The following is a 23465-nucleotide window of genomic DNA, read 5'->3' as shown; positions in this document are numbered from 1 at the left end:
TTTTTTTCTTAAAGAGAAAAAACAGTGTTTTGAAGTTCTCCATATGCATGCAACCTTAGTTAAAATAGGAAATATTTTGCAGACATTTTTCTATCACACAAAGGGTTTGTAAAGAAAGTTTATGTGCAAACTGCAGTGTTTTCTTCACCTGTCTGATCACCATCACACCCCATTGCAATTTGTGACTTGGGGGTTTGCTGTGCTTACAGTTAAAAACCTGAAAATGTGTTTCTTAGCTCAAATTCTTCTCTTACAGGTCAGACCCAGCAAGTGGTGACTCAGATAATCAGAGGTCAGCCTGTCTCAACAGCAGTTTCTAGTACCAGCACAGCTTCTTCCAGCACTGGGCAGAAAACCATCACAAGTTCTGGGACAGCCCCTCAACAAGCTCAACCACAGACCCCAGCACCACCCCCTCGCCCTCAGCAGGGCCAGGTGAAGCTGACAATGGCCCAGCTCACCCAGCTCACACAAGGGCAGGTAAAGCACTGGACAGCCCTGGGTGTGGAAGTGTGCTAACCCATCCTGCCTTTGCATTTCAGCAGTGTGGCACCTGTGCCATTAAATTTGTGTCTGGCTTCATTTAGGGTGAGCAGTGGCATAATTACAGACTGAAAGCAGCTTAAATAGTAAATAAATATAATAAATAGTACATGCAAAGTAAGCAGTTTTGATAGTAATGTTTTAACTCTTGCTTCCTGTTGTATTTCCCAGTAAGGTAACTGGCATCAGGAGTGTTCAGCAGCATGGAAAAAAACCTTTAATAGCAGTAAAGGACATAATTATTCTGTATGGTCTGTTTTGTAGACATTCAGATCATAATTTTGGTTACTTGTCTTTTGATTTGATGTGAAGGTCTAGTTTTCATTCATGCTATCCAGAATCTCAGAGAAAAAGTTGCAGTATCTGTGAGCAGAGGGGAAAAAAGTTCTTACAACTTCTGCTCAGATCATGAAGATCTGTTGGCAAAAAATAAGTGGAGAGTCAATTTTTGGGTAAAAATAAATGTCTTTGATTTACCACAACATCTGTTCTTCAAATGATAAATAATTAATATAAATTATTGCGATGTACAGACTGCTCATTGCCAGATGAGGTTTTTTTTTTATGTGGAAGAAGACTTGGAGTTTAAGCTGAAGGGGAAGGTAGGTTTAGATTAGATATTGAAAGGAAATTGTTCCCTGTGAGGGTGTGGAAGCCCTGACACAGTTTTCCCAGAGCAGCTGTGGCTGCCCCATCCCTGGAAGTGTCCAAGGCCAGGTTGGATGGGGCTTAGAGCAACCTGGGATAGTGGAAGGTGCGGGGGGAATTGGGTGAGCTTTAAGATCCCTCCCAGCCTAAACCATTCTGTGATTCTATGAGTTTCTACACCAAAGACTCAGAGTTGTGTTGTGTTCTTTGGGCTCACAAAATGTGTCACTCCAACCCAGTCATTTGTTGGCGATAGAACAGTTGAAAGTGTCCTTGAGTATTTCGTGATCTCAGATGCTGGTTTAGATTTTAGGAGTATGGTATGTGATGAAAATATATAATTCTGAAATCCAAACCCCTAATTGTTCTGATTTCCAGCAAAGTCTCTCTAAGAATTGCATCACTAATACATCAATATTAACTTTTTTTTAGGGTGGCAGTCAAGGCTTAACTGTGGTAATTCAGGGACAAGGTCAAACTACTGGTCAGTTACAATTAATCCCTCAGGGTGTGACTGTAATACCTGGTCCAGGACAGCAGCTTATGCAAGCAGCTATGCCAAATGGTACAATTCAGAGATTTCTGTTCACCCCACTACCAGCAGCTGCTACTACAGCTAGCACAACTGCAACCACCGTTTCTACTTCCACCTCGGGTAAGCACTGTTCTGCTCAGCAGAAAAAAAGCTTCCATTTCAATTGCATGGGAGTCTTTATGCAGCTGCAGGTTGTCTGTTACTGCAGTAAATTTGTTGGAAGTGCAGAGTCTGTTGAGTTCCTGCGTACAACTTTGCAGTAGTTGCAGAGGGTTCGGGTTATCAAGGCTCATGCCGTGCCATTTGCCATTAACGCGCTCCTCGTTTGTGTGTTCACAGCTGCGGGGGAAGCGAAGCCGGCTCTGCAGGCGGCACCGGCCGTGCCCGCGGGGCAGCCCCAGGGCCAGCCCGGCTCGGCCGCGGCACAGCCCGCGGGGGCTCAGCCCCAGGGCCAGCCCGAGGCCCCGAGCCAGCCCGAGGCTCCCGGTGACCCCGCGGCCCCTCCCGAGGCTCAGCCTGCCAAGTCTCCGGCTCAGTCTCCAGCCCAGGCTCCGGGGCTCTCTCCAGCGCCAGGCCCGATGCAGCCGCCGCCCGCGGGCCTGCCCCCAGGCCCGGCCCAGGCTCAGCATCCAGCTCAGGTGCAGACTCCGACCCCACACCCCAGTCTGATGTGGCCCCACACTCCCATACAAATTCCAGCTCGGCTGCAGCAGTCGCAGCCTCAGGTTCAGACCTCGGGAACAACCCTTGCAAGTACTCAAAGTTTAAATCAGGTTCCTGTGCAGTGCCCAGCTCATCCCCAGCTGCAGCTTCAGCAGCCTCCAACAAGTGTTACTGCAGTGCCCCAGCTCCAGCAGCAAGTGGAAATCCTCTCTCAGCTGCAGCCCTGTGCTGTGGCTCAGGTACGAGCCCAGCAGGGCAGTGTGCCCCACATCCAGCTGCAGGTACCTCTTGAGGTCCAGCGCAGTAGCGCAGCGCAGGCTCAGCCGATGGCCGCTGTGGTGGCGGTGCACGAGCAGCTCAGGGAGCAGCCGCAGAAGAAAAAGCAGCAACAGATAGAAATTAAACGTGAGCACACCCTTCAGGCTTCTAACCAAAGTGACATTATCCAGAAACAGGTAAAGTTAACAGAAGAAATAAACACTTAATAAATGAAAGAAATCTAATTTCAAATGCCTGCTCTTGTTAACAATGTTAATACATTTGATTGGCAGTTAATTTGATTCTTTCAAAGATAGTGCACGATTGCTAGTGGCAATTAATGACATGTTCCAAGTTAATTCAGCACATCAAGTCACTTGTACCATGTTTGCATTCTTCTGTCACCTTGATTCAGTTTACCATTAGCTGCTGGGACAAATCCATCTCTGTTCTCAATTCAGGAAAGATAGGTCAGAGCTAGGAGAGCTGATGGACAGAACACACACGTGGTACTTTCATTACCTGAAAACTGAAGTTCCAAAGAGGTATCTGAAATGTGACACTGTTGGACGGCTGCAGGGCTTAAATATACATAATGGACTATTACCACTTTTAAAATAAAACAACCAGTCACTGAGGAAATACAGTCAAATTACATTTAGTTCCTGGGTTCAAATTTGACATAAGCAAAATATCCTGTTTTGGGGGTGGTGGTGTTCTTTCTCAGTTTCTTTTTGAATTTTCAAATAATTGTTTTAAACAAGCACTGCTTGCATGATAAAATCAGCTTTATTTTGTCACTCAGTGAAATAAATGACACTTTAACTTAGGAAATGTCCTGGTTCTCCCCATAATACTGTGAAATACTGGCTAAGTTTTCATTTGAATTCTTTATCATCCTACAGGTGGTTATGAAGCAGAATGCTGTCATAGAACATTTGAAACAGAAGAAGACACTGACTCCAGCTGAGAGGGAAGAAAATCAGAGGTGAATGTGCATCACAGTGCATTCGTAGATATCAAATTGTTCATTTATTTCCTCTTTTAATGGTATCATAATGAAATTTGGGTTTGGAAAAACCTGTTTAAAGTGTTGTTATTTAAAATTGGACAGAGTAACACTTGAAAGTAGCTTTCATAGTGCTCTCATTTCATCTGTATTCTCAATTTTATTTTGATAATATGTTTTTAAATAATGTTACATATTGTGTTTGAAGCTGGCCACAGTTTTTAAACTCAAGTAAAGAAGCACAGAATGGAGAATTAATGCTTCTGCTGCAAAAAAAAAAAAGCCTGGGTTTTGTTTGTCCTTTATCCTGGCCATGTGTTTCCATTCTTGTCCCTGCACATCCCACTCTACAGAAGGAGCTGAAGAGTTGGAAGACAGATTGACAAACTGAGAGATTTCATGCTTGAAGCTGCTAAACAGAAATTTGGAGTGTTTGTCATTTGTCTTGGGATTATTTTGACTCCTTTTCACACATGCAGTTCCTCCAATTAGATAGTCACAAGTGTGTGTCAGATACTAAGGAAAAGAAGAGTATGTTCTATAAAATTTTGATCATCAAATCACAAGCTCAGTTGATTACAACACTCTCCCTGGCTGCCATTCCTTTACTGTTCACAGTTGCATGAAGAAAAAGATGCATTGGATATGCTCTTCACTTCATGGTGTCAGATAACCAAATAGGTGTTTTGACTGACAAAAGCCCAGTTTAAGAGAAAGATGAAAAAAAATAGTTCTGACTAGCTTGGTTCATGGTGCAGCTGCTTTTCCATCTCACTGATTTATTCTTCTTCAAAAATACAATATTGAGCTCTTCAGTCTGTAAAAAAAGTGGACTAAACCAAGTAGATACAGGGCAGGTATAAAGGGGAAGCTAAACAAAATTGTATGACCCTACAAATATTTATCTATATATTCCATTGTCATCAAAATCCAGCTGTCTATCAAAGGACAAAATATCTGAGACCACAGAGTTGCTAGCAGCTGTTTGTCCTGGCCATTGCCATTCTGCTGTTTCCTCTCAGCTCAGTGGGAGTTGTTTTTCATGGTCACTCTGGCAACAAGAAGCATTTGGTTTTCTAATGGTTTTGGAAAAAGATGGGGAAGGGAAAAATAAATTCAGAAGAACCGAAATACATTAATTTCTAATTGAAATATAAAGCAAAATACATGAAAGGTGCAAAACACCTTTCAGTGAGCAGGAAAATAGATTTATAGTTGAAGGTACAACAAATAGACAAAAAAATAATCTTGAGCTGTCATTAGTGGAGAAATTGGGCACTGTTTATAGTGAATTCTATACAGTGAAAAGTGTTTGTCAGTCCTTATGCCAAAACACAAAATCTTGGTAGTATTTTGTGGCCACTGGAGCATAGAAATATCTCTTTTTGAATAAGTTACAGGCTTCCAACTCACTTTCATCCTACATCAGAATAAAAATCCAACTCTTTCAAACAAATTGAGGAAACTGAACTGAGCAAAAATCTCTCTCATCCTACTAAAGCCAAAGCTTTGTTTGGAATCAGATGGGGGAGGGGAGGAACAATTAGTACTCAGATCATTTAAGTGAAATTGGGATTGGCCCTCTTGAGCCTAACGAGGGACTTGATCTCTCCCAGCAGTGCTCTGGTAAATAAGCAGGAGTGGAAGCACTGGGTGTTGCTAAATTTACCTTGTACATCTTAGGAAATACAATAATGAGCTTGCAGTGACTGGAGAATTGATTCTGCATTCTCAACTGGGAATAAACAGGCAGGTCAGCACAATGTCCTTCTCCTTTATTCCTTCCCCAGAATGATTGTGTGCAACCAAGTGATGAAATATATTCTGGATAAGATAGACAAAGAAGAAAAACAGGCAGCTAAGAAACGGAAGCGAGAAGAGAGTGTGGAGCAGAAGCGGAGCAAACAGAACGCGACCAAGCTCTCAGCTCTGCTTTTCAAGCATAAAGAGCAGCTGAAAGCTGAAATACTGAAAAAAAGAGCACTTCTGGACAAAGATCTGCAGATTGAAGTGCAGGTAGGGACAGAATCTCAAAGGCTAATTTATGTTAAGCTGGGGAGAATATTTCTGTGTTAATCTTTGTCTGCTTAGTGAGATTTTAAGGAAATCTACAGGAAGAAGCTGTGATTGTGGATCTCTGCAGAGCTGCTCTTGTGTCCTTTGAGGGCCTGTTGGTTTTCTGAACTGAAATCACCTTGTTTCATGAAACAGCTTCTGATAAGTTACAGCCAGTGGGCCATTGTAGCCCAGGAATGTTATCCCTTAATATTATGTGAATTGTAGGTTCAAAACATGAAAAAATGCATATTTAAATGGATTTAATTGTTTTCTTTTAGTTAAGCTTGGGGATTTTTGCCTAGATTTTACTGTCTTGCAATAATCATATGAAATACCTCCCTCTGTTTATTCATTTAATACACTTCAGGAGGAGCTAAAGAAAGACTTGACTAAAATTAAGAAAGAAAAAGAAAGGGCCCAGGCAGCAGCTGCTGCAGCAGCAGCCGCAGCCGCCGCGGCCGCCGCCGCTGCCCCGCCGCCACCGCCACCAGTGCCACCAGCACCGCCACAGCTGCCAGCAGCCAGCGTCACCTCCTCCTCCTCCACCACTGTCCCCGTGCCAGTCTCCTCCCAGAAGAGGAAACGAGAGGAGGAGAAAGATTCCTCAGCTTCCAAGTCCAAGAAAAAGAAAATGATTTCTACTACCTCAAAGGAAACGAAGAAGGACACAAAGCTTTACTGCATCTGTAAAACGCCTTACGACGAGTCCAAGTGAGTAACGATGCCACAGCCCCTCCTGCATGTCCTTAGCTTTAGGGTTAGTGTCAGCTCTTGGTGCCAGGTAGTGCTAGAAGTGGAGCTAGTGGCAGGTTACTGCAGGGATCACTGAGGTGCAGAGAATAAAGTCTCAATTTTCCACTAGCAGTTACAGATATTAACATACTCGATTGATACTGTTACTGTGCTGGTTTATATTGTACTCGTTTGCATGTCTCCATTGTGTGACCTTCCTGTCTCACATGCACATACTCCTTTCTTTTTTTCCCTCCGCTCTGTTACTCTTTCTTTTGCCGTTTTGCCTCTGCCTCAGAAGCAAGTGACAATTTGGTTTGAGCAATTCCTTCTGAAGAAGTAGCTGATACTCTTCAGAAATAGCTTCAGTACCGTCTTCCAATAAATGACTTTTTTTTGTAAGGCAGTACCAGTAAAGGGGGCTCGGAGTCACTGGACTGCAGTTCACTTTGGAGAATGTTTCAGGGAGAAATGGTTTCCATGCATTATTATTTGCATGCTAGGGTTGATAAAAATGAATATTCAAGCATTTGACAAAGTGGAAACTGCAGTTCTCTGTAGTTTGATTCTGACTGTGAATGAGGAGAAGTATTTATGCTACGTACAGTGCTTGTGAAGAAATGGTGTAAGTTCTGGAGGGGAGAATCCAGTGGATTCCAGGGGATAGTGTTACGTGTTGCTGCTTAAGCTAGAGGTGACTAACAGCAGTAGTTAGTAATGGTTTTCTCACGTCTGAGAGCTGTGTAGAGATGTCTGTACAATAAATTTGACTTCAGATCAGTTCCAAGTAAGTGTCGATACCCAAAAGTAAGAACTGGTACTGTTTGATAGTACTTGAAGGGCTGATAACAGGGAAACCATAGATCTGGAGTGGTGCATTCACTCCATGGGTCATGGTTCTTTATTCCACAAAGTTTAGGGCTAGGACTAGGGGACCTCCTGAGGTTCCTTCTAGCCTTTTTTGGGTTTTAATTGTGTCTTTTAACAAAGTGGAGATATTTGAGGTTTTTTTCACCTTGGTTTTGAGTAGCTCTGACCATTGCACTATGACTTCAGTGTGGGAAATGGGGCTGCTCCTTGGACTGCCAGTGCTGCAGGAAGAGCAGAATGATGCTCTGGCTGTTGTGTCACTGTTACCTCAGAGAGGTGTCCCCAGCCTCTCTTAACTTTGTCTCTGTGTCAGGTTTTCTGTCACCCAGTGTACTTAGGAGGGACCCTGTTCTCTGTTGGTGATACCAGAGGTCTGTGCATCTGGACTTAGTGAGTGAGCAAAGGGATTCGTTTGTCAGACTTTGTGTTGACTCCAGTGGTCATAGAGTGAATTTTGGTAGCTTGAATTGAGAACTGTGCTTCAGTGCACTGAACAAAACTTCAAGAAAAATAAATGTTAACAGCTCAGTAGTATCCTTAGCAGTATGATTGAGCTCTGCTGCTTTGCTTTTTGTGAATTTTAAATTTGATGTTCCTACAAATGATGTCTGTACTGTTGAAGTATATAATCCTTTCACTGTTTGGAAAGGAATTAGTCACATTTTAAAACAGTTTTCTGAGAATTTTCTTAAAATTTTTTTCAAGTATATGTAGACATTGCATCGTCCTCTTTGTGCTGGTGTCTCTTTTCTACTTCAGAAAAGATAGATGTGCTACTTGAAAAGCCAAGTTGTGGTATTTTATGAATACCCTGTGTATTTTCTTTGGTTTAGTAAAACCTTGTTAAGTTGTTTTGTGCTGTGTATTTTATTGCAGATCTCTTATGTCCATGATACTGCAGGATTATAGGGATTTGCTGATACTGTTTTCAAGGGTGGTCAGTAAGGATATCTTTCTAAGATTCCTACTAAGACTCCATCTTATTTGTTAAATCATAATGTGGCACCTGCTCCACATTCCAGTGGCAAGGTTTAGCATCTACACCTGGATGCAAATGTGTTCCCACATCACCAGGAGCAGACACAGCCCCTCTTGGGAAGGGGTGCAGGCCGAGTTGCTGACAGGTGTCAGAATCTATGTCTAGCCGTTCTTTATGGAAATTGAGTTGTGTGATATTTATTTTAGGATTTGCCTGACTGAAAAACAAGAGAAAAGGCAGGATCTGAGCGTCCAGGATGTGTGCAGAGGCCCAGGAAATCAGAGATGCTTCCTGTGGAACATGGGGTAGCTACTGCCCTGTAGGTGCTGTGGTGTCCCCACGGTGTTGCCTACAGGCTGACAGGGTGGCAGGAATTCCTACAGCAGCACCTGGCAGGGGGTTGAGGTCTCCAAAATCCAGGAGGATGGAGGTTCTGAGTCTGCTTGCTTTTGCTTAGGCAGAGAGAATGGATGTGAGCGTCGCCCATCTGGTTGTCACTGGTCATAGGTGTGTTCTGAGAGATCCATACACAAGTTACAAACATCCTGGCATAATATTTTACACTTTTGTCACATCATTCTGTGCAAGGTCCCATCCCCATGATTCTGTCCCTGGTTCCCTTCACTTTGTGTCATACCATACCTGGTTCTGTCACACAGCTGTGTCTGAGAGGAGACATTATTCACTCAAAATTCCACTTTGTCGCAGTTTTAAGTAGTTTATTATCAGTTTTTCAGTGCACACCCCTGCAAAAAAAAACCCACCAAGATTTCAAATTGACAATCATGCCCTGAGCCCATTTTCTTCCGTGTCGTGTTACACCAAGAGGTACCTACACCCTGCTGGTTGCATGTTCTTGTAGCGTACTCGTAACTCCTAGTTGGTGTTTGCGCTTTGCTTTTGTTTTTTAAATTAACTGAGACCTACATTTTCAAACCTTAAGGAAATGTTTCAGTGGCTTTTGAGCTGCAATTTTGAAAATGTAAACCTTTTCCTTTGGCCTTGTCTTTTTGTGCCTTTGACAGTTTTTCACACACGCGTTGAAGTCAGTAGATTTTTAGCCCATAGCTTTGTCAAAGTTTGGTTACATATTAATATGTACATATTAATACATGTGCATTTTGATGAATTGTCAAATTAAAATTGACCCAAGCGACCTTACTGCCAGTCTAGCTGCAGCGTGAGTTGTTAGTTTGTAAGGAATAGGGAGCAGGGAAGCTGAGACAGAAAGTAGCCCAGCATCAAGTGCATCAGAGAGAAATGCAGGGAAAAGTGCCATGCCATTTGAAATGACAATTACATTGTCATTTTCATTGTGAACACTTTTAGGTTCTATATTGGCTGTGATCTTTGTACTAACTGGTATCATGGAGAATGTGTTGGAATCACAGAAAAGGAGGCTAAGAAAATGGATGTGTACATCTGTAATGAGTGTAAACGGGCACAAGAGGGCAGCAGTGAGGAGTTGTACTGTATCTGCAGAACACCTTATGATGAGTCGCAGTGAGTTCGGATAAGAACCTCTTATTCCATGTCTAGGTAGCAAAACTGCTCTGACTGTGCTTTCCTGTTCCTTGCAAAGAGTAAAAAACGAGTTATTCTGCATATATTGTATTCATTCGTAATACAAATTGCTTTCCAGTAATTGTCTCCCCTTCCCGAATGTTTCTGTTCAGTAAATGTTTAGGAAAAGTCAAGTCCCTCAGGGCAGTCAAAATGTATTGTGGTTTTTATTTTTTATTTTTAACAACAAACTACTAAAACACCATGTACTTTAAATTGGGATTTATTTTCTTTTTTTTTTTATTTTATTTTCTTTAACAGGGGATGGTTAGAAAGACTAAAAGACAAATGCTGTATTTAGTGGATTCTTTTGTGCTTAAATCTGATCTGGCTGGAGAACATAATTTTCGTATGGGGGGGGTATATGGTTGGTATATGATCATATGTGTGTGAATTATATACATTTTTTACTGTAAGGCTTTGTGTCATAGAATACTCCCTCTGTATTCAGTTACAAGGCTGAAGCTTCCATATGAAAAGTGCTTGTGTGGAGTGAAACAAGCCCTAGTTGTAGTCCAGTTTGTGCAAAATGCATCTTGAATTGGTTTGGATACTGGCTGGGTGAGGCTTCTGGCTTTACACTGTTCCTTTCATCTCTAAAGCAGAGGAATTATTTTTGAAATCTTGATTGCTTGAAAGTATAAAATTTAGGAACATGTTTTGAAATGGTCTGTAAATACAAAAGCAGTCGGAGTAGAATTTGTCACTCCGAAATCTGACGTTACCTGTTGTCTTTAATCATGCCAAGTATCTGCTTGTGTGCAGGGGATGGCAGGTTTATGTGTTTTAATGTAAGCTGGACTTGAAATAGATGAAGGCGCTGACAGCCGCTTTGGCTCTTGCAGGTTTTACATCGGCTGCGACCGCTGTCAGAACTGGTACCACGGGCGCTGCGTGGGCATCCTGCAGAGCGAGGCGGATCTCATCGATGAGTACGTGTGCCCCCAGTGCCAGTCCACAGAGGATGCCATGACTGTGCTCAGTCCACTCACAGATAAAGACTACGAAGGGTTGAGGAGGGTCCTGCGCTCCTTGCAGGTGAGGACGAGGGGGGCAGCACCAGGGAGTGGGACAGAGCCAGGGGCTCTGGGGGAAGGGGGGATTTCTCCTTATTCGCTCTGAGATTTGAGGGAATAGCACAGCTGTGTCAGCTGCAAACCTGCTTGGTGTTACTGTGCTGGGGAATATTTACAATAATTAGTGAATCGCTGCTCCTGGGTGGGTGAAACTAAACAATCCCTTCAGTGAAAGGCTTTTAAAGGAAGCAGGTTTAGAATCCCAAAAGGCAGAGTGGGAGCCCAGCTGCACAGGGTATGGAAGGTGCAGTGTTCTGTTCCCAGATCAGTTTGCTGTGGGTTGGGATCCACACTTCCTTACTTGAATTGAGTGTTACCAGATTTCAGGAGTTCTCACAGGGATCATTATCAGCATGTAAATGATGGCATCCTCATAATAAGAATTATGTACAGTGTCTGGTATTTCTGGTTTGTCTGTCACTCCCAAATAGGCTTTTCTGCTACAATTATAAGGAATTTTTAAGAATTCTGGTAAAATTCTTAAAGTTATGATAACAGAAATACTGTAAGTAATATTTTGCATTGTCCTGTACTTTACGTGCATTTATAAAAGTGTATTAATTTCAGGGTACTTGAAAGCACTCTCAGTAAATTCATTCCATACTTTTCCCTGCAGCCTGTTCAGCACAGTATCCTGTTATGTCTGAATTTCAGTTTCCTGTTTTGAAGCCCAACTAGTGGGTCACTGACATTTAAAACTTTACCCAATCATCAGATGAGAACTGGTTCCTTTTCATATAATGCTGCACTTCTTCCTGAAATTCAGACCCCAGCAGATAAAAGGATGAAAATATTTACCTATTAGTAGTGCCTAATTTAACTTAATTGTATGTTTTCATTCTCTCCTGTTTCCTTGCCAGGCTCACAAGATGGCATGGCCATTCCTAGAACCAGTAGATCCCAACGACGCCCCAGATTATTATGGTGTCATCAAAGAACCAATGGGTAAGTGGTGGTGAGAGCAGCCTGAGTGAGTGGGTTTGGGCTTTGGAATAGCAAGTTAATTTCCTCCTGACCACTTCCAGCCATATTTTGCAAAATACACAGGTTAGGCAGGTGAAACACTGTGATTCTCACTGATGCATTCAGAAGTCCATGAGGGCTGTTTTGTGTACTCTTAGGCTGACTGCTTCACCCTGAATGCTGCCAGTCTTAGAGATGAAGGTGGAAGTCAATGCAGCAGTAAGATAGAATTCATGGTTTTAAATTTCTGTATTCAAAGAGGACTATTTTTTTCTGTCTGTCTCTGTAATGAGCTCCTCCTCCAAAGGCTGGGATGTGTACTCCAGAGGCTGAGGAGGAGGTGATGCTATGGATGTGTGACAGGCACCTTAAGATGGAGTTCAAAATTATATTCATCTGACTTGATAGTATAGTCAATTTTGTATTATGTGTAATCTGTCTTTAAAGCTGCAGGGGAAAAAAGGATTCAGATGTTGTGAAGGTGGGCAAAGTGGAAGGGGAGATGCTGCAGCTTTCCAGTGCTTTACTCTGATCTTCTTAGAGCTCACCAGTTAAAACTGGATAAGCACTTGCATGTGAAACCTGGGAAAATCTACTTCCTGACAGAAGTGGTGTTGGGAGTGTTATTCCTTTCCTTACAGTATTGAACCAATACCTTTTCAGACCTCTAAATGAGAGCCATTGTGTCAATAGAGCTTTCTCACCTACTCCTTACTCATCCTAGAAATAGGAAAGTTCAGTTTAGTATCTTGGCAAAATGTGGTATGTTGACTGAAAATAATATTTTGTTTAGGAATTGTGTCCTTTCCTGTTCCAAAGTTTTGGACTGTGCTTTTATGACAATGCTGAACAACTCTTTTTCCATGATGGATGGGTTAAATGAAAGCTCAAATAACAGTACTATTGATGGAGCAAACAAAAGTGCATTTAGCCCTTTCTGGCTTAAGTAGGAGGAGAAGACATTGGTAATACAAGTAAATCTGAGTAAAATACACCAGGTAATCCAGACCCATCTGCAGTTGTTTGCACACGTTCTGTCATCACTGGTATTACAAAATAAGCACCTTAAGACCTTTTGCAAGGGCAGATACTTGTTTTTCTGACTGGAAATGCTACTGGACATGTACTCAGTATTTTTATTTGAGGGGTTTTGTTCCTCTCCCTGTTTTTAATTGATATTTGCATTAGAATAGGACAGTTACTACTCACATCACCATTCCTGTCTCCTTAATGTGTCTGGTCAGTAAGGATGAGAGCTTTGGCATTTTGCATGACCCTGCACTTGAAATCTTTCATCTGTGCCATGTGTAATGTGCACATGCCCGTGAGAATTGATAGCTCACTCAACTCATTCAGTTGATAGCTCACTCAAAGCAAGGCAGGAGTTCAAAGGATAATCAGTAGGTGATAGCTGTTACATGTACAGGGTACCTGGATCCTGGTTGTCTGACCTTCTTTTCCCTTCAGTTCTTCAGAAAAAGTGTAAGCTCCTTGCAAAGGTTTTCCCTGGTCATGGTGATTCTTGCATTTTATTGAATTTACCTGCACACAACATATTCATGCCTAAGGGTCTCTTCTGAGGGAGACCTGCTGCTGTCACCAGTGACAAGCAGCATTCCTGGAAAAGCCTCTAATCTGGATAATGCCTTGTTTCCCACAGTCTTGACAATGTAGCTTTCTGTTTAGGATCAAAGTCTCTCATTTAAATCATCTTTGGTTTCTTTAAAGACCTTGCTACCATGGAAGAAAGAATCCTGAAACGCTACTACAAAAAGGTCACGGAGTTTGTGGCAGACATGACCAAAATTTTTGATAACTGCCGTTACTACAATCCAAGTGACTCCCCTTTTTACCAGTGTGCAGAAGTGCTCGAGTCTTTCTTTGTACAGAAACTGAAAGGATTTAAGGCAAGCAGGTAAGCTGGAGTGTTCCTAACCACAGGTGTTGTGTTGGCCCCTGAAATCTCCTTTCTAAGGTTATCTTGTGTTTGCACAGGGTTTTGCTGCTCCATGCACTTTCCTGGAAAATTTTGTCAAAATTAAGGCTTAAATATGATTTTGTGAAGGTTACTTTGGAATGTTTATTCAAAAGGAGCTGTTAAAAATTCGGGTGGTACCATGAATTTGCAAAATTTGAGTGATACTTGTTGCTGCAGAAAACTTAATAATTTCTGATCAGGGCAAATACTGTGTCTGAGTTGTGCTGATGTTCTACTCTGCAGTAAATACTTCTCATGCTAGTAAGAGACAATCCTGCTGTGAAGCTTATAATCCAATGAAATAAATTAAAATACTTCAGTGTTACTCCTCTCATCTTTTTATCATTTATCACCTTTGAAACAGGGGAGTAAGTTAGGTTTGAAATAGGTACAAAAAATGAAACCTAATTCAAAATTTACCTTTCAAAATTAAACTTCTAATTTTTTCTCCTGAAGAAGGGCTGATGTAGAGTGTTTCCCTTACATAGACATTCCTGAAAAAGAATATGCATTTTTCTTTCCAGTTCAATGCTGTAAGAATGATTTTTGTCAGGTAGTTTTCAACCCATGTTTGTGTCACTGCCATTAGCTGGGTCCCCAGCACTCCCTGTGCTTGCACACTGATTGCACTGCTGCATCTTTTTTGTTCTTGTTTTTCATTTATACCATCCATCTTTTCTTTTCTTGCAGATTGTGATATCTTTAGTCTGAACTTTTTAACTGGAATCAGAACTGGATGTTGGGGTCACTTTCTTTTACTGTACAATCCAATTACATTAAACTGCCCTAAAAATCCAGATAATTTGTCTAAAAAGTAAATGTTGTTTCTGTTGCCAGCAGTCATACTGGTGAACATAATTGTATTAACAAAAACATTGTTCTGTTCCTCAAATACTGTATTGAGAAAAATGAAAAATTCATCGTGGAAACCTTGTATTTTATTGTTTTAGTTTAAGTCACTAATAAAACTGTGAATGTCAAAGAGGAGTTTCACTGAACTCTGCTTAGAAAAATGTGATTTTAACATGCCTGTTCAGTTTTTTTTTTCCTATTAAGTTAATCCAAAGACTTATTGAATAAATTTAAGCAAAGTAGAACTTATTATAAATATTAAAAACTAAAAAATGTCTTTTTGCTTTCTATTTGATGGACTACTATTATGTAAATATGTGAGTAAAACTGATTTCAGGCATTTTGGAATATCCCAGTGACACACTGCATTTTACAAGTACTGAAATATTTCTATTCTGGAGGAGAAAATGGGCTTAAAAATTCAGAGCAGGAATTATTATTTTTTCTAAAGGGGGAAAAAAATAAATGAAAGCAACATGGTGATAATTCCCTTATTGTGATTTATTTTTGGCTACACCTTGCAGCAACTGTGTTCTCCAAACTAAAGGGTGCTTAATTCTTCACTTTCTTCTGTACTCTGCAGGTCCCATAACAACAAACTGCAGTCTACAGCTTCTTAGAGTTCAGCGTGTTAACCAAACACACGAGCAAGGATCTGGTTGTCTGACAATTTTTAATTAAGGAGCCAGATGTTTTTAGTCAGGTTATCCTGACAAGACTTGATGTAAACTGCGTTTTTATTGGTCACAACAGTCAGATTATATTCTTGGCTTATTTTGTCCAAAGGACAAAGAAATAAAAATCAGCAGCACCACTTTCTTGTCAAGATCAAATTGTTGTACTATTGTGGCAGAAGCAGGAAAACTTTGTTTTGTTGAAGGAGAGAGAGAAAGAGAGCAAGAAAAAAGATACAGTAAATGGGGTCACGTTTAACTCCATGGAAATGCCACGTCTGTTCTTCAGTGAAGAAGCTGGTTTAAAGTCCACACAGAAAACTTTGACTGTATTTATTTATTGTTGCAAAAAAGACGCTTTTTTATTGCTGCCCTCATTTGTCAGCTAATTATTTTTTCTTATAAAATCCAGCCCTGGTTCCATGTAATCCATTCTGTATCTTAACATGATTCCTGTAGGTAAAAGTACAAGAAGACCTCTAGATGTCTTTTCTTTCTATGAAAGGAGCTGCTATGTACACATGTGCACACACACAGGACTGGGAATCAACAAGGAGTTTATCATTCATGGTAGATAAAAACAAGCTTGCATAAAATTTGGGCTGAGTGGTCATGGACTACAGACTCTGTTGCCTTGAATATAACAAACAGTACAATTTGTCATTTACTCTGCACCAGACTGAACTGAGTAAAATCTATTTGAAGGTATCTTGTTTGTAAACATTTGTCAGATTCTAATTTTTTTTTCTTTTGTATTAAAATTCAAAATATGGATGTATATGAAACAAAATAAATGGAGATCATTGTTCTCCCCACAGCAGTAGGTGTGTTTGAGTGTGCGCTGCCACGTGTGTGAGACACTCTGGGGATCTGTGCAGGAGTGCAGGGATTGCAGGAGCAGGGGTGGGAATGGCCAGGGAGTGGGGCCCATCCCCATCAGACATTCCACAGGTGCCCGAAGGACTGTCCAGCTGGGACAGGGCAGGAGCTGGTGGTGGTTCCAGCCCTGTTATCCTGGTCAGACATTCCCACAGGGCAGGAGCTGGTGGTGGTTCCAGCCCTGTTATCCTGGTCAGACATTCCCACAGGGCAGGAGCTGGTGGTGAGGTGTTCGTGCCCACTGGAGCCCAGTGACCTTTGCCAGGTGCTCTGGGAATGGGGAGTACCACCTGTGATTGTGTCCCTGGGGGGCTCCTGCGCTGCCCTGAGGGCTGAACTGGAGCCCAAGAAGATGCAAATTGCAGATGAGGAGGCTTTTCCTTTCCTGGGTGTGACTGACTTGCTCTGGTACCTGTCTGTGGTTCCCAGCCCTGGTTTCTCTGCATTCCTCACCCACCTGACCAGCTTTTGCACTAACTCACAGTCAGCTTCTGTTCTACAGTGGTCTGGGATTTACCTGATTTATGGATAAGCTCCTTTTGGGTTTAACCTCACACCTTGCTATGCAAGAACCTCCTCTGTTATTTTTCTTAAAAAAGATGTTGCTACTGACCACCCTTTCTTACACTTCCAGCTCAGGTGTTCAGGTTCTTCTGGGGGGATTTTATCTACTAAAAACCCGTGTGTTTTTGTACATACAAATGTTGTCGTTTAACCAATCTGTGAAAATTACTAATTGTTCAGTGTGGAAACAATAATCCATTTATGCTTCTGAAAGGCAAAGAAGAGTAGTTGCATTTAGGTTATGTTGTCCTTTGACGTTTTTAAAAAAATGCTGCATATTGTAAGCATTGTGTTTTAATGGCACAAGGAAAAATCTCACCTTTAGCAGCACTGGGACATATCCTGCATCTCCTCCCAACTTCTCAGCATTTCTGTACTATTTATTCTTACCTAAATCCATATTGACATGGTTTAAACCTTTCCTACCTGTAGGCAATAGATTGCTGTTTTTAACAAATTGTGGCAAACTGAAGAGTACTTTTTTGTACCTTACAGGACACATCATCCTAGACAAATAAAGTAATGTGTTTGACATGGATTTGGTGGTGTTTCTAATGAAACATTGATAATGTTATTGGATATAGGTCTTGGTTGATTAGGGAGATAATCCATACATGCAATTTAATGCTGCTGATTAATTGCCCAACCCACACCATTCTGTGATTCCATGAGAGCCTGTTTCAATGTGTTCAGTTGCCATTGGGCAGGTCATGGTACTTCTCTGGATTTACTAGTGGTGATGTTTTATAGTTAAATGGTGCTACAGAAAATAAATCACTTGTAATTAATCCCCACCTGCCATCAAGCATAAAGTTCATAAGATTTGTGATCTCTGCTCAGTCCTTGTCTTCTTTGTATTTTATAAATTATTGCAACAGTTGTTTTGAAATGGTCATATGTTAAGATATTGATAATGTGAGCTGTGCCAGCTTGACTTTTCTGTCTCCTCAAATTTGAAGTAATTATCCTCTATCTCAGTTTAGTTAATGCAGAAGTTAATGGAGATTTAAAGTACAGTAAGAAGTTGGGCTTACCCAAAAGTCTCAAGTAAACTCCTGGACAGGCAGGGTGAGAACAGTTATTCCTTTGCACCCAGATTTCTGGTTGGTGGCAGCAGAATTTTCCATACTTACCCTGCTGGAAAGGAAATTAGTGACTGAGGTACCAAAATGACCATGGCAGCTGTTGGACATGAGTGCCATCCCGTTCCCAGGAGGGTTATTGCTGGGAGAGTTTTGGAACAGCAAGTGCAAGACTGGAAATCCTGGTCTGGGAATTGTTGTTGTTCAGGAGGTGTGTTTAGTATGTGGTGAGCCTGGTGGCAACAGTCCTGCTCCTGCTCCAGCCCCAGTCAGTGGGACTGTGACACACAGGGATTTGTTGCTCAGCTGCTGTGGGAACATTGTAAGGAGGGACCTTCCAGTGAAGAAGGGAAAGGTAAGAGGACTTGGTAACACAGGGAGAGAAGGTGGGATAAATCACTTTTCAGGCTCCCAGAGCAACATCTGTATCCCAGTGTTTTGTGTCAGTTATGGGCACTGAACTCAGGCTTGGGATGTCCTTAGCGCTGTGTTTGTCCTGGCCCAGAGCCAGGCCCAGGGAGGCACAGGTTGGTTTGTGCCCGTGCTGCCCTGGGCTGCAGCAGGATAACAGGAGTGGCTCTGCTGCTGGGGGATGCCTGGAGGAGCTGCTGCTTAATCCCTGGACTTCCCCTGAAAATAGAAACAAAGAAACTCGAGATGCACTGTAACCCTTCCTCCTTCTGTCCCTCCCAGTCACTCCAGAGCTTTGATTCATTGCCAGGACAGTCCTCCTGCCAAATCAAAACCCCCTCCGATTTTCTCAGGAAAATTCCATCAATCCATGCTGTGTTCCATGCAAAGTCTTCCACATACCAAAAGTGAGACATGGTATTTCTTAGGTAGACTCATGCTGTGAGTAAATTTCTGTCCTCCAGTAAGAGCCTTTGGGGTCCCAAATAGGAGATGTTTGCTCTTGGTATTTGGCTCCATGTCAGGAAATACTTGATGCAGTGTAGCCCATCCCATCCCCTGCTCCGTGGCTTTCCAGTGACACCAAATGAAGCTGCAGAGGTGTGTGACAAGTACAGTGTGTCAGAACTACCCAGTTTCAAAACAAAATGCTTCTATAGAAGCCACTGCTTCCTGTGGCAGGTCACACCATGTCGCTGAGTATGTGGGGTTTTAAGCTATACTGCATTTTTTACATTTCTTAATATAAATACGTATCAAATCCTCAGCCAACTTGTCACACAAGGAGATGCCTTTGTGCAACATCATTATGTAAGTTTTCTGGGTCTTCCAGAACCCAGGGGACAGTGAAAGAAGAACCTCATGAGCATTTTATTAGTTTCTTGTACAGACTTATTATTTGTGAATACTAACTGGGAACAACAAACATCTCAATTTCACCACACTGAAGGTAATAAAATATTGTCATTTTGATTTAAAAAGTAACTTTACTCTTGTGCAAGTACAAGCTTGGCAATATTTCTCCTGGGGAATGGCATTCAGCACAGCTCTGGGACGAAGTGCCCTGGCACACCCAGTTTGTGCAGCTCATGCTCATTTTGCATTCCCTGCACCATCACTTGTAAATGCAACCAGGCATTTGTGTTTTGCAGTTCTTGATTTGCTTTCAGTCAGTGCTCATATACTCAAATTATTACACTCTATTCTGTATGCTTTGTGTGAACATCCAGCTCTGCTGGAAGAATGGTGTAATTTTCAGAAATACTATGGACATGCTTGACAAGACAAAAATAATACAAATGGTACTCAGTGGTATTGGTTTCTCTGAAATCAAATGCATTAAGCAGAACTGTGACAGCACAGTGAACATCCTATGTAGATAAAGTTGTGGTATCATCTAATGTGTTCAAGGTGAAGGGTTCAAAGTGCAGTTGTTGTGTACTGATGAAAAAACTGCCAGAATTTTGCATTACAGTTACTACAGATTATTCAGGGCACACTGCAGCAGGGGAAGCAACAATAACCTGTGGCTCTGCAAGCAGCTGGAGCAAATTCACGGCCGGCTAACATTCCCTAGAGCGACTCCTGCGCTGAGCCTCGCCGGGGCGCCTGCTCGAGGCTCCCAGAGTCGGCTGCAGCACAGAGGCAGCGCTGGACCGCGGGCCCGGGCGGGAGCGCTGCCCGCGGCCAGGCGCGCTCCGAGGGTGGATCCCGCCGCTCCCACGTCCTGGACGGAGCCCCCGGAGCCTTAAGGACACTGGGAGCGCGCTGCCCTCACCCTGAGATCCCTTTTCCTGTTGAATCTCCTCACGTAGCCGCTGCCGCTGCCGACCCAGCCGTCCCCCGGGCGCAGCCGCCCGCGCAGCGCCGGCAGCAGCTCGGCGGGCACCTGGCGGCGCTTGTGGTGGATGCGCCCCATCACGATGTACCTGCTGCCTGCAACGACAGGAACGAAACCCACGGGGCCGCTGAGCCTCGGGGAGTCGGTGGCGTCGCTCCGAGGGCTCCAGCGCTGGGAACAGACGCCAAGTTGTGCCTGTGGAAACATCCTGGACACGGGGCACCCTGAGCTCCGCTGGGACCTGGGGTGGGGCTGGCAGGGAAATGGTGATTTACTGTTGAGGGGAGTGCTGGTATTTTATAAACTTGCACTTAAAAGTGTTATAGATGGATAATGAGATGGTTGGCTCTCGCAGTTAAGGGATAACTATTGTGTGGATATTAAGAAAGGCTTTAGTGATGTATAGTTATGCTGTTGCAGTTTAGGCGTCCTCTGCTCTCCCCATTGTTCCCTTTCCCCCCACCCCCTGTACTGTTGCCATCAGCAGCCAGGGTGGTCCAGGACAGGGAGAAGAAGCTGTGCACGTGTGTCCCTTGCATGGGGCAGGGGGGAATGGAAAAGCTTGGTGCTCAGGGGGTGAGGCATGCAACACCTGATCTCCACTCAAGTTACAAGGAAGCAGCCTCCACCAATAAATGGCAAAGAAGAGCTGACTGACAGACTGCGAGAGGGGCTGGGGCTGGCTGATGAAACCCCCCAGGGTGTAAAAGACTGAGCACCCATCTTGAAGATGAGCCAGCCACGTGGTATCCATTCGGGCAGTTCCCAGTGCTGCGATTTTCCCTTATATAGTCCTTTTGTTGTATTTTTGTCAAGGTTTAATAAACCTTTTTAAGTTTTCAGAGTGATTAGTTGTTTCTCACGAAAGGAAAATGGAATGACTTACAAAGACACCAGCTTAAGCTCTTGCTTGTGTTGTTTTAGGAACCCTGAAAACTTGCCATCATTTTGGAACTGGACAGAATTAAGAAAGGGCTGCACTGGTACCTGACTTCTTCATGCAGCTGGTTCTCTTGCAAAAGTTTTGAGAAACTTGGATGGAAAAAAGGCCTCAACTTTGAGTAAACACTTTTCTTCCAAATTTTCCCAACAACCCAGGCTAAGCCTATTAAAGTAGGGCAGACTGAGATTGCAGTGCATGCAGAGGAATAGCAGAATGGATTTAGCTGGAATGATTTACCAAGTTTAAAGTCTGGACATGGTTTACTGCAGTTCAAAGTATCCACAACCAAGACGTGGACGCGGAAGAAGGCGGCGTCAGGAGTGACATACAGGCGGCTCATCTTGTACAGTCCATCACTGCCCACCAGGAGGGTAATCCACTGCACCCCATTCCCCAGGCTTTCCAGGTTATAAACTATTCCATTCACTGCTGGGTAAAGGGAGAGGGGAAAATAGCATCAGATTTTATATCAGGGCAATTTTCAGGGTATGTCTGAAGGCTGTAATTTGAAATGCTGTAAAGGAAGTGTCAGCAGGAATCCTTTGGCTCAGGAGTGGGCAGCAGGAATTCAAATAATCACATTTGGTGAGGTCATTGCCTAAAGTCTTGCTGCTTTGCAAACCTTGTGCTTTACAGGTTTGAGATGTTTCTTAGGGAAGAAGGCAATGGGTTTAGTACCATTTTCTATCCTGATATATAAAAACTGGGCATATTTACCTAACAAACTAAAATTTTCAAATTTAAAACTTCCCAATGAAGTACAAAGCCAAGCTGGTAATGAAACACTTTGGCTTTTGAAATAAAAGGCCCTTGTCATACCAAGAGACAGGGGCACAAGTAGGTTGTGTTGGGAGCTCAGGCAATCACTTCATGCTGCTTTCCCAGTTTCTGGCTCTGGCAAATGCTGAGCTGAGTGCAGGGCTGGGAAAACAGCTGTGTGTCAGTGGGGCTACTGCACCTGGTGTTACACCTGCCTCAGGGGGAGAACTCGGATCCAGTCATTTATTCTTTTATCTGCACTGTAAATATAAAGAAAGGAAAAGCTCTCTCGGATGGCTGCTGTGGAACCTGGGCTGATCTGTTGCTCAGACTTTTCCTACCTGTCCTTTCACTTTAGGAGCAGAGCTGTTAAGGGCTAAAACATACAGAGGTCGGGTTGCTGTGAAGCCCATGTTGGACAGGAATGTGTGAGAGTGGTAAAACCAAAGCAGGACAGCATTTGTAGAAAGCACTTCCTGACTTCTCCATTTAGAGAAAACAGATGTCTCCTAACGTGTTTATGTTCTACAAATGGAAACATCTGTTACCACTGGGCTTGTATTTTCCTTATCTCTTAAAATACTGTGAGAAAAAGTTGGTATCTGTTTCACAACTGTGTAAGCACAAGGCAGTGTTTCAGTCAGAAAATGCTTGTCCTTAAACAAAGTCTGTACAAAAATACCAGGCTGTTTCCTGCCACCTTTAGTTACATCAATGTGAACACAAGGACTAAAGACACTGAATCCTAAGGAACTTCAAGAATACTCTCTAGAGAGAGGATCACAGCCTTCTTTCTGTTTGGTTCACCATTTTATTTTAATTTCAAACTTCAATCCCCAAAATCGAACTTGCTCTAAATAGTAATAGATAAATAACCCAGCTCCAATGTTTAATCTGAGAATGTCTAAAACATTAGATTAAAAGAACTGGTCTTTTCAGTTCCACTGACTAGTCACAAGGACACTGTTCCTCCAGAGGAAACAGAAAAAAGGGCAGCCCAAGGTAGGGAAAGGGTAAGTATGTTTATGAAGAGTTGTGATGGGTCCTTTTTGAATACTTGGTAATTATCTAACATACTTACCACATCTTAATCACAGTATTTTAAAAGCAGCAGTGCAGTATGAGTGACAAGTGGGCAGAAGGTGCTCTGCCCTGTGGGCTGAGGGGAACAGCACCTACCGAACTCGCTGGCACAGAAAGCCTCCCCTTCGTCCCGCTCCTTCCCGCACTCGCTCAGGCACACCTTCTCCGTGTCACCGTCTGCAACAGGGGCACAGCCTGAGGGCAGCAGCGGGCCCCGGGGATCTCTCCCCGCCCCGTGCCGCAGCTCCGGGGCCCGTCCCTTACCTCCCCTCAGCGCGGCCCGGTACCCGGCGCTGGGCGCCCAGCGGTTGGTGACCCACGAGGGTCTGGGGCTCCTCCTGGAGGGGTCGGGCTCTTTGGAGGGCATTCCCTTCCCCGCTCGGTTGGAGTGGTGCGGCGTGTCAGGATCATTGGGCTCCGAGTCTGGGAAAGGATGAGTTTCCAGCAGGGACACCGCCTTTGCGCGGGCCGGGGCGGCTCGCGGGGCCCCCACGCTGTTGGCG

The 23465-nt window shown here is 43.2% G+C and overlaps 3 protein-coding genes across 16 annotated transcripts in view; 1 reads left to right on the top strand and 2 right to left on the bottom strand.

The window, feature by feature from the left end:
• Positions 1 to 16216, top strand: part of BPTF (bromodomain PHD finger transcription factor) — a 52373-nt gene extending 36157 nt beyond the window's left edge. For 9 of the 13 annotated variants that reach the window (XM_041409448.1, XM_041409444.1, XM_041409449.1 and 6 more), the window contains 10 exons: positions 257 to 480; positions 1624 to 1846; positions 2066 to 2844; positions 3553 to 3635; positions 5447 to 5672; positions 6082 to 6425; positions 10704 to 10896; positions 11795 to 11879; positions 13626 to 13812; positions 15311 to 16216. In XM_041409448.1, coding sequence (XP_041265382.1) covers positions 257 to 480; positions 1624 to 1846; positions 2066 to 2844; positions 3553 to 3635; positions 5447 to 5672; positions 6082 to 6425; positions 10704 to 10896; positions 11795 to 11879; positions 13626 to 13812; positions 15311 to 15347 — 2381 coding nt within the window. In that variant the 3' untranslated portion in view covers positions 15348 to 16216. Of the gene's footprint in view, positions 1 to 256; positions 481 to 1623; positions 1847 to 2065; positions 2845 to 3552; positions 3636 to 5446; positions 5673 to 6081; positions 6426 to 9624; positions 9799 to 10703; positions 10897 to 11794; positions 11880 to 13625; positions 13813 to 14565; positions 15182 to 15310 lie in introns of those variants that run through there. The other 4 variants (XM_041409447.1, XM_041409450.1, XM_041409451.1 and 1 more) reach the window with 4 other exon arrangements.
• A 3013-nt stretch (positions 16217 to 19229) lies between these two features.
• CUNH17orf58 (chromosome unknown C17orf58 homolog) lies at positions 19230 to 23459 on the bottom strand. 2 transcript variants are annotated; one of them, XM_041409538.1, is made up of 4 exons: positions 23227 to 23459; positions 23059 to 23139; positions 21358 to 21549; positions 19230 to 20272 (listed from the first exon to the last, which is right to left on the bottom strand). In XM_041409538.1, exons 1-4 carry the CDS (start codon positions 23327 to 23329, stop codon positions 20085 to 20087), a joined length of 564 nt encoding a protein of 187 aa, XP_041265472.1. In that variant the 5' UTR covers positions 23330 to 23459; the 3' UTR covers positions 19230 to 20084. The 2 variants fall into 2 exon arrangements, with proteins under 2 accessions (XP_041265472.1, XP_041265473.1); XM_041409539.1 differs by having other exon boundaries at positions 21358 to 21546.
• The window catches only part of LOC121338435 (translation initiation factor IF-2-like), a 2410-nt gene continuing 2314 nt past the window's right edge, over positions 23370 to 23465 (bottom strand). The window contains exons 2-3 of the mRNA XM_041409385.1: positions 23456 to 23465; positions 23370 to 23385 (exon numbers count right to left, since the gene is read on the bottom strand). The exon at positions 23456 to 23465 is cut by the window's right edge and continues 339 nt beyond it. Of these exons, the coding sequence (XP_041265319.1) occupies positions 23370 to 23385; positions 23456 to 23465 (26 nt within the window). The remainder of the gene's footprint in view (positions 23386 to 23455) is intronic.

Source organism: Onychostruthus taczanowskii, unplaced genomic scaffold (genome assembly GCF_017590055.1).
Source record: "Onychostruthus taczanowskii isolate IOZ18803 unplaced genomic scaffold, ASM1759005v1 scaffold30, whole genome shotgun sequence".
Taxonomy (NCBI): Eukaryota; Metazoa; Chordata; class Aves; order Passeriformes; family Passeridae; genus Onychostruthus; species Onychostruthus taczanowskii.
Note: the sequence above shows the minus strand (reverse complement) of the source record. Positions and strands in the feature narration are given on the sequence as shown.